Genomic DNA, 10,928 nt, shown 5'->3' on the forward strand with positions numbered 1-10,928 from the left:
TTCATTTGCGTTTTTTATGGTGACATTTTCAATTAGTCTGGTCACACAGTATACCATTTGAAAGTGTCACGATTCTATCTTTATAAACTATTATTCTTTTTGTCTGTTTCACAGTTATAAATATGCTGAAAGTATTGTGTAGCCTACATATGAATGCCATTATCTTCAGTTATTATTATTCAGTAGGCTTATAAATAAAGAGTAGGCCTGATTTTGAATAATAAATGTGGTGTATGAAACTGTGGGACATGTTTGATGGGGGTGGGGTATTTGGTGAAAACTTCAATCAATAAACCTCAATCAATGGATTAGTAATCAATTAGCTAACATAGTTATTTAGTTATTTTCTACAATCTTCCAGACCTGTTGCTGCCAGTGGGAAAGGGAGGGGAGGTGGAGATGGGGGAGAAGTGGGTAGAGTGACAGGCAGGGAGAAAGTGAGCTCATTTTCTGCTAACTTCTCCAAATGGCATTTTTTGAAACCCGCCTAGACATAATTTCAGTGCATAACTTAACAATGCAGAATGCTCATTTTAGTGGTATTGTTCTCAAATTTGAACCAGGATTTTTCCAGTGCTATGGCTGTGGCATCATTGGCTCCACAAGCATCTGTATCCCTCAAAAAATAATATTTTACGTAAGAAAATCTTTCACTTCCACTATGCTTGCGCTTCTGTTACTTTTTTTCAGAAACATTTGGAGTAATTCTGACTCTTGGAAAACTCCTAATGGTTACCTTTCAGAAGAGAGCAGGATTATGCCTGTAGTCCAAAGGGTTCAAGTAACCACTTTATTGGCTTTGTTATGGCTATGTTATTTTCAGGCTTGTGTTTAAAAAAGGGGCAGATACAGAAGGGGTTAAACAGCATTTGATTGAAGCAATCAAGTATAAGCTCTCGGTTCAACAGTGTTAGTGTCAATTCCATTTCAAGGCATTTTTCAGAAATGAAGTGAAATTCCACTCAAGAGTTAAACATACCCACATAAGATTTTAGGGATTTTCCAATTCATTAACTGAATTTCATTTCATTTCCTGAATTGAGTTCTAATGAAACTGACCTAGCCTTCTGGCTCAGGGCCTTAACCACTGCTTTATACTCTGCTATGGCAGTGTGCACTCTACACAAAAGAACTGAATATTCTGGTTGTGGAAACTGGATGAACCACAAGTGAAACTGACCAGCGTCAATTGTCCTGCCCTAACCTATTCAGAAGCTATAGGCCTTTCACACTCTTCAAAAGCTGGGCTCCTGTAGTTTCACTGTGCACACCCTGTTACAGTCATTTCCTCTCTCAGTACACATCAGGCTCCTACTTTACATATTTTCTGCTCTGCCTTTTCATTGGGGATTTAATCACATCACAACAGGCCCTGGGTGGAAGAATGGAATCGAGCTGGATTCCTCTCATACTTTCCATTTTAATCAGTGGAATGAATCACATTGCAATTCAGCATTCCACCATCAAGGAGCCAATAGCTCAGAGTTCAGAATGCACTGCCAACAGGATCAAATGGCAATGGCATCCTGCAGCGTCACCTCACGATGCTCGATGCCTCGTGCCCCAAACACCACCTTCTCATTTCTCGTTTCTTCCAATGTTAGTACTTTTCAACAACTCAGGAATTAATCCTGTGGATTATCATTCATGGAACGTGCTGGACCACCCGTGTTAGTCACAGATGGATACCGGTAAATAGGACAAAATTCATTGAGCCACACACAGAGCTGTTGGAGGGAAATAGCTGCTTCCGATACAAGCTTAATACCGGCCCAGGCAACCTAAGCTGGTTTAAGCATAGATTTTCTCAGAGAGTCAAACAGTAAGGATAATTGTTGCTTTTGCAGAATTACATAAACAGCAACTCACGAGGCAATTTTTAGATGAATCTATGCTATATAACATGTAAAGAAAACTTTTTTTTTTTTAAATAATTTTTATTGATAAGTTGAAAACGGAGGGGTGTGTTAATTCCACCCACCACCTCCCTCTGCTCCCAAGAATTAATTATTTGGGGCAGACTTCAGGCTGCTGGAAAATCTTGAATGCTATTTGTGGTGTCTTCATGCACCATTTTTAACTACTCCCCCCTCCTTGGCCCCCCGGTCTCTCTTCTGAGACTCACTGACCCCCCCCCCCCCCAAATGCTTCATTCCACTCCTCTCACTGCTTTAATACATACCCCACACACAAATGAACAGAGAAGGCCATTTACAGGAAACATATCATATTTTTATTTTTCTCCCAACATACTGTCGACACAGGTATATAAGACAAAGGTATCAGTCATATAACAATATTAATTAATATTATTATTATAACACGAATAACAGTAATATGGAATGTAGTTGGTCTTCATTCAATTAGTTTGTTTTAAGAAATATGTCAAATAAATAAAAATCTGTATATAGTTCTATTATTAATTTCAATATATCTTCTTCCTTTTCCACCATTGCAGGAATGAAGAGCTGGGACAGAATATCAGGAAAAATAAACTGTGCTGATGCTGTCCCTTGTAAATACTAAATATTTTAGTCTCTCATTCACCTTAGGATTATCCCTTCATCGGTTTACAAGGGATAAGGAAGTGGGAGAGCTGAGTTGAAGTGAAGTTTATTTCTCCCTTGAGCCTCTCAATCTTGCTTCTCCTTTCAGTTCAACATTCGTTCTCTCACTTGGTCTTTTTACTTCCAGACTCTTCAGCAGTACAGACCAGTCTGATATGTCTGCACAGCTCTGGAAGCTGATGAAAACACATGCAAAATGTCTGATTGATGAACCTCCACTGTACCATTTTTTTCAGAATGGCCAGCGTGAGCAAAGGTTCAAGGGTCACAGAGCTCATAACTGGCTTCTATTTTATTTTGCAGTTTAAGCTTTTGCTTGCTACTTGACGTCAACTCCGTCATTTTTACCAAGGACCTGAAATTTGTAACAGTAGAGGAAGAGCAGTCAGTAAACAAGTGAAGACACCATAGATTGTAGTCTCTTAAAATCGCCGCTGCTGCCATCCCTTGCACATAATGAGCAGCAAGTGCTGTCATAGAAACCTGGCAGAGCACTGGCAGAGCTCTAGCAGTTCTGTCCCTTTGGGTCGGCCACCAGGGCTTAGGGACATCCCCTCTCGCTCTCCTAAATGCTCTTGCGTCCCGCACGCAGGCCCACTCGGGGGAAGGCGGGAAATCCGTGATTTGTGAACTCACACACGGAGAAGTGGGTATGTGACCACATGCCATAAGTTAGTTCAGAGACGGAGTGGGGCCTAGTCCGCGCTGTGCTCCTCCAGCTGAGAAATGATGGTGATGAGGTTCTGCAGGCCGAAGATGTAGCCGCTGTCCAGGCCTTCGTGCACCACGCTGTCCTCACCGTAATGTCGGCAGGTGGTGTGGGCAAAGTCAATCATGCGCACGTCCACCGAGGGGCTCCCCTCCCCGATGGGGGAGCGGCCGGCCACGCCCACCCCGCCTCCGCCCCCGCCGGCTGCCGCGCCGCCGCAGGGGAAGCCTGGCCCCTCCTCTTCCTCCTCTTCAGAGAGCTCGTCCTCCTCGCCCTCCTCGCCCCCTCGGTGGCGCGGGTGACGCGCGCGGGGCGGCTGGCCGTCATAGATGATGAGCAGCGAGCTGGAGTAGAAGCGGTACGACTCGCAGGACTCCAGCACGGCCTTCATCTCACGCAGCCGCCGCAGCACCGGGGACAGCAGCTCCCGTCGCAGGCGGCTCCCGTCGTGAAAGAACTGGAAGAGTGCCTCCTTGAAGCCCGCCAGTGTCAGCTTGCGCCCCTGGTACTTGTTCATGAACATGAGCTGCCCTGACTCTGACTGATATACCTGTGAGGAAGAAGGGGAGGGGTTACTGCTCTGATTTAGTTGCCAAGCTTCTATGGTCCCACTCATTTACCTCATAACTCAGTATTTAGATTTACAGTGCAGGCTCACGTAATATCAAAGGGACAGATATGCGCAAATAACCTGAAATGATTTCCTGATTCACCCGGTAAAGAAAGAATTGTGGGACTGCACTGTTTTTCTCCTCCATGCTCCCATCCCTTGCTCCCCGAACTTACCTGCATGCCGCAAAGCCGTACTCCAATGGAGGCTGACGTGCTCTGTTGGCACTTTCGAATCTGGTTGGCCTTCTTCTCTTCCGTGGCATCGTCCCCATGCTGACGTGTTCCCATCTTCAGGTCCAGCACGCAGGGCATTGTGTGCCGCCATGTCAGGTTCTCCAGCAGGATGAATTCTTGAAAGGCCAGTGAGTCAAGGAGAGTGATCGACAGAAAACGGAAACCATCACCTCTCATCTCTCTGAAGCCTATGCGGATATGAATCTACAGTATCAGCTTCTACGCTTCTGATGGATACTGCGGCAACCTTTTGAAACTTTGTGGAATCTACTGCATTTTAGAGGTTTTCTCCAAGTAAAAATGGTGGAATTCAAATTACATGAGGTTTAAATTAAGAACTGCATTCAAAGTATGACTATTTAAGAATAATTAAGTAATCTTTACTGTTCTTAAATGTTCAAATATATGGTTTCCAAGTGAATAAGTCAATGTGCTGATTTTCCTCTGGGAAGGCCCAGATAAGTTTCCACGTAAAAACTGAGACACAGTGTTATGTTTCCTCAGAGAGGACATGATGGTTTATGACAGAAAGGATACTGTGCTGGTTACGGTGTTTGGAGTTCTCCTTCATCCTCTGTAAGTGCTGCTGGTGGCATTTGAGGCTCCAGGGGTTGTGCTTGATTTGTGATACCACATTGCCCTTTTCCAGGCTGTAGTACAGAACCTCAGCCTGCTGCAGGTCCTCACGGTTGTGACTGCAGAGAGGGGGAGTAAAGTGATCAGTGGCAGCAGTAAAATGCAATACCTAGCCATGTGGTGGGTGACAGCAAGGGGCTTGGTACATGCCTGACTTCCACATACATATATATAGGGTACATGACCTAGTAGGTCATTGTTTCCTATCCAATACCATCAGCACCAGAGCACTCCCAAAATTGGCCGACATGCCCCCTGCAGGTCATGCCTCCGTCAGTCTGAAATTCTAGAAAAGTTATGCAACCTGCAATCTCACGCTAACCCTGATTCCTAACAGCTGCTTCTCACTACACAAATCAGTCGGACACACTTCAGCTTAATGCGTCTAAACTCTGTGTTCCTTTCTGGTCTGTCGACTCTGTGGGTCCCCGGCCCCTCACCTCTTCATTTTGTCATCTTTGCGCATCAGCCTGGTTCTGTCTTTGCCATAGTTGTCACTCTCCAGGAGCAGACCCGATGGCTTCTTGTTGCCCCACTTCACCATCTTGTTTTTGGGCTCGCAGTCGGAAGTGGGGTCCATGTTCTCGAGGTTCCCTGGCTCGCTGTGCAGGGGGTACGCGATAAGGCACAGGTTCCCCTCCTCATCCTCCTCGAAGCCGACTGATACAACACCTAAAAAAATGCAATAAAGAGGGGGAGGGAGATTGAGTACCATCAACCGCAACAACACAAAGGCACTGTCTGCAAGAGAAACTCAAAATCACACATCACATCCAAAAAGACTGAAGCTGGGAACTGAACAGCTCTTACCCCTCCAGCCTGCAGCCTGACATAGCTTATGTTCTGCCTGCACAGGTACATCTTAACCCTGGCAGGGATTTGAAGACCATTACAGACACACAACACAAGGACACACAGACTCCAGCTCAGAGAGGATTGGGGATGGGAAGACAACAACTCCAGAGAACAAATGTAACCAATGTTTTTATGTATGCAACGTGTGTAGCAGAGAACAAATATTAGTGCAACAAGCAGAAAGAGACCCCCAAAAACCACAAGAAGCTTTAGTTGATGAAAATCTCAGCTTTATTTGCAATGAACAACTGTTCATTACAGCAATGTATCACAAAGCCGCACAGACACAAGAATATATGTATACATATGCTTTTCTGGACCTCACATTGTGACAACACCAGACACAGAATTCCAGAGAAAACATAGTGATACATACATAGTGCCATAGACCACACCATAGATAGACCATACATGGAGGCATCTATAGACAGAATTTTAAAACAACACAACTGCACATAACTGAAGCGTCTGAATGCAAGCACAATCATGTCATGTCCCAGCCTCAGCGCCTCTGTTCATAGACGCATGTCCATTTGTTCCAGCCTGTTTGCTGTGCAATTCATATTAAAGCAGCAGGAGTCTCTTATCGAAAATGCAAGGATAACAAATGTCCTTTATGAAAGTCTCTTCCGTGGTGTGAAAGCAATGTAACAGCAGCAAGGTCATGTCCATAGATCGGGGTGTTAGAGGGACACTGAGATCTTTTTTTTTTTTGGGGGGGGGGGGAGTGGGGGGGTCATTGGCACAAAAGCAAACCAGGGAATGAGAGAGAAAACTGAGTCTCAACACATGACTCACAAGGCCCAACCCTGACAGCAACACAGTTTCAATTTCTTTCTTACAACAGCATCAACGTATGAAAATCAAACTCATTTTCACACAAAAATGCAAAACTGTCTGGCAAGGTCAGCCATTCATTAATTGATAAGTCAAAAAAATAGTACTTATCACAATAAACGTATGTGAAAAGAGAAAGGATTGCAAATACAAGCTTGCTCAGTGAAGGGACAAAAAATGACTCAAATTTGAAGAATCTTTGAGCTTTAGGACCCATCAGTTTGTAGCCTTCTGCAGCTTCTTCCCTTGAGAGTGATGTCAGAGACAGTGATGTCATTGCCTTTTGTATGTTCAGTTAACCCTTTCCTGGGGTAGCTGCTGCATCTCAGTGGACCCGAGACCCTCTGTCACTCTGAAAACTCCAAATGCTGAATTGGAAGGCTTGGGAACAAACTGTCCTGTCCCATATTCATTAGAAACACCCTCAATGCGCTGGCCTTTCTCACTAATACTCCACATCACTGTATTCTTTTTATAGACACCCAAGACATTGCTATGGGGTCAGGTGCTTAGGCAGCGACTTCACTGCCTTATCGCATGGCGCAGGAATGACGTGTAGGCATGGGGGTCTGTTTGTACGTCAGTGCATGTGGGGCATTTGTGTGTGTGTGTGGTTGAGACCCTGAAACACACAGGAGATATGCCCCTGCTTTCAGGTCCATTAACAGGAGATCTACAGTAAGTGGCTCTGACTTGACCAATGTCCAGGCACAACATGCCCTTGCGGTACACTAGTCAGAGTCCTGTAATCCAGCTCCTATCCTGTTTATACATTAATCTCTCCGGCACTCTCTCGCTGTATCTCCTTTCCCACAACCAGAGACTCCTTCAGAACACTGGCAGCACAGTGTGCCACTATCCCGGCTCTATGGCCCAGATCCCATTAGGCTATGGCCCAGGATGGTGTCAGACAGCGGTTCCAGTGCTCTGTAGTATCCATTATGGAATACTACAGAGCCCAGTCTTGAAGGACTGTATCATAGTTACACACAGTGGGATTTAGGCCTCTGCGTAAGTCTAAGAAGACATGATGCAATGTGCCAATGGAACTTGACAAAATAAGATGTTTTAAAAATCCCACCTGTCTCTGTGACTTACCTGCTGTCCTACATATAGCCACCTTCATGATGAAGTATGGTCATCATACTACAGCTACACTTCTTGTGGAAGGGTGGGAAGGCAGCCTAGTGTGTTAACATGGTTTTCCCAAATCACCAATCCAGATAAATGCCCGCTACCTTTAAAGATAGTCACACCTGCTCACAAAAAGGCGACCCTCCGCTCGAACCTTACCTGGTACTGTGGCTCACAGAAACAATGACACCACCCAACAAACCCTGATATAATCTCCCTTCATCAAACAACACCGCAATACCCAACAGTCCCTAACCCCCAGTAGAGCGCATTACTGGAAATAGAGAGAAGGAGGAAGAGAAGGGGGGGTAGAGAGAAGACAGCAGCAGGAACACACAGCATCATGGCGGGGGGAACTTACCTCTGTACTGCGGGGTGAACTTCCTCATTTCGGCCGGGAGGCTCTTGTAGAACTGGTGCTCCCGTGGGATGAGGGGCTTACAGATGGTCTGCTCGCCGAAGCGGAGCACACAGGAGTGACCCCCCACCTGGTGTACAAAGGGTTCAAGCAGCACCCCTTTGCTAGAATATCTCTGTTGCTCCGCCTGCATGATAGCTTCTAGTGCGGGACTCATCCTCCACAAGCATTAGACTCCAGGTGCAGGGACCGAGGCCACGCTGGGATCCGGTACGGAGGCGCAGTGAGGCGGCTGAGAGACTAAGAGGAAGTGCCTCGTTCTGTCAGCGATACTGAAATCTCCAGGCCACGGCACGACTAGACAAAGGGGAGGACAGGAAAGGAAAGAGAAAGTGGCTCGCCGTTTTTATTCCTTTACCCTGTAAATAAAAACAGCCCCAGTCGAGCTTTCCCAGCTCTCAGATTGATCTCCCTATGTGTCTCACGTTACGGTGGGCACAAAAAAAATGTTTCAGCTATAATCGTCGCTGTAATTTTTGTGCGACTGCGACTACGTGTCTGACTCTCTCTGGTCGATTCTGGAACTGAAGCCCAGAGCGAGCTGGAGACTAGAAAAATATCACAACAAGCCAGCCTGGCCCTCCCCCGGCTTTCCTCTCAGCCAATCACAGGCCGGGAACTGTTGTCGGGTGGGAACCAACTGATTGAAGGGAGCTAGCAAACAAAGAGGGAGGGAGAGAGGTGGGGGAGGGGAAGAGGAAGAAAGAAGTACAAAAACAGAAAGAAAAGAGAACATTGCTGTCCTCAGCTGTTCTCCTTTCTCCAGTGAGACTGCTGTCTCTTTGGCCTACTGGGCCACAGTCTGATGACCTGGCACACAGCTAATGTGATTTCAGCAGTCCATTTGCAGTTAAAAACAATCAGAGGGACAAAGAAAAAGACAGAGATGGAGAGGAAGACGACCTCTTGGAGCACTGAGAGGATGTAAGATAGAGGGCGCTCTGTGATTATCTTGGCCTTAAGGAGCTGCTTACACTGGTGGGGAACTGACACTAATTAGTAGGTTTCAATTTAGAATGTAGGATAAATGTTAGGGAAGAGCTCTAATGTGCCCAAATTTAAATGTTGCGGGCATGTCAGCAACTCTGATCCAACTCTATCAGCAATCTCAGTTACTCTAATAGATGCAACAACACAAACAAAACTTCAATGGGGACAGAAACTGCACATGAAATCAGTTTATCTCTTACACTAGAAGCACAGTATCTCGAAGAGATGACATACACACACGCACATACACACTGGCCTGCACAAGAACAAATATATGCACACACACAAACACATGCACACGTTACAAACAAATGGTGGAAATAACACGGAGTAGAGGGTGCGAGCATTTCACACCCCGAACAATACAAGGAGAGACAGGCCATGAAGGAGCGCTGCATGAGACAACAGGAAGCCCGCCAGACTGCCTGAAAACTCAGGACAGACTAAGCGCCTATGTTCTAGTGCTCAATGGGGATTAGATTTAAAGAAAGCCGTTTCCATTCACAGGAGGGATCAACAACACATGTACAAACCAACGGACTGTGTGCTCTTATACACGGAACTCTCCAGCAGAAGAGCCAGAGAAGGCCGATTGCAGTGTCCCCACTGGGGGTTAAAGGGCCAGGAGGAGGGAGTCTCTGGAATTCCCAAAGCTCTGATCCTCGGACCCAGCCACACAATGGCACACAAATCGCTCTAATCCAGCCAGCTGAAACACTGGAGGGAGAAGAAAAGGTTAATTCGCCTAACCTAGATGCAGCAAGCAACAATGGGTTGAGCTATGCATGTCACTGAGTCATGTGGGCCCCTACTGTACATCCAATCCAATGAGACATCTTCTATTATAACCACTGGCACCGTCTGACACGCGATTACACAAATGGGCGCACACAAACAATGGCAGCCACCTTCGCAGTCACGGCCCTGTTATGACAGGGCAGCCAATCTGTGCCCACAATCTTTACACCACAAGAAACCTCCTAGGAACCACCACCATGATTGAAGCAATCACAGGTACGGCGGATTGATAGTCTTTGTCTTTCAGACAAAGCCTCTTGACGCAGGTGGGTAATAAGAGGGTTTACACATCACTGGACGGCAGGAGTACCGGAGGTGACCTGATTGGAGGTTTCCACAGCACCGATTCATAGCGATACCAATATGCACCAATGCCGTAATGAATTCTGGGTCTGAAACACGTTTTCTATGCCTCCCAATTTCTATAACGGCCACATTGACAGATTCTATTGGACGGTGCGTGGGTGTAGATCAGGAAAACTACTGAACAGGACAGACAGCAATAACATTTTAGGGAAAAACACAGTGAACTTGACCTGAGGGATGGAACAGAAACACCCTTCAGTTGGGGCTGAAATAGAGAATTAGTGTTAGCATTCCTTCCTGTATAACAGGGATATTCCCCTCACGTCAACTTCATTCACCACCAGCGCGCTGTGATCTTGACGAGCTGTACAGACTGCCCATGTAACATGACCCCCATCTGACGCCACCACCACGCATGCACACACATGCGCATGAAACCGTACACACGTACACACACAGACTACACCACATTCACACAGAGCGAGCCAGACAAGTTTGGGCCAGATTTCAATCCACGATATTTTATTTATGAAACATTTCAAAGAAAATGAAATGATCCAGAATAATTTTTTTTTATATGGCCAAATGTCATCTAGGGAGTTCCCAAAAAACATAAATCCCAAAAATACATTTCGAAACCTTTTGAAGCCTTTATAAAATAAGAGACTTGAAACAGCGTATAAAAATACAAAAAATCTTATTGTAGGAGGTACAGCAACTGACAAGTTGACAGGTAGGTGAAGGATTAGACTCAGGCTTGAGTTCAATTCAGTTAACACAGAATATGAATTTACATGCATTGCCTAAATTCACCCCAAGCTAAGAACTACAT

The 10,928-nt window shown here is 45.7% G+C and overlaps 1 protein-coding gene across 1 annotated transcript; it reads right to left on the reverse strand.

Annotated features, from left to right (window-relative positions):
* Positions 1-2,210: 2,210 nt before the first annotated feature.
* On the reverse strand, positions 2,211-8,537 carry ip6k2b (inositol hexakisphosphate kinase 2b). The gene is made up of 5 exons (XM_064298468.1): positions 7,946-8,537; positions 5,199-5,430; positions 4,660-4,817; positions 4,063-4,238; positions 2,211-3,826 (listed from the first exon to the last, which is right to left on the reverse strand). Exons 1-5 carry the CDS (start codon positions 8,157-8,159, stop codon positions 3,263-3,265), a joined length of 1,344 nt encoding a protein of 447 aa, XP_064154538.1. The 5' UTR covers positions 8,160-8,537; the 3' UTR covers positions 2,211-3,262.
* Positions 8,538-10,928: the final 2,391 nt, after the last annotated feature.

This window comes from Anguilla rostrata, chromosome 11, assembly GCF_018555375.3.
Source record: "Anguilla rostrata isolate EN2019 chromosome 11, ASM1855537v3, whole genome shotgun sequence".
Taxonomy (NCBI): domain Eukaryota; kingdom Metazoa; phylum Chordata; class Actinopteri; order Anguilliformes; family Anguillidae; genus Anguilla; species Anguilla rostrata.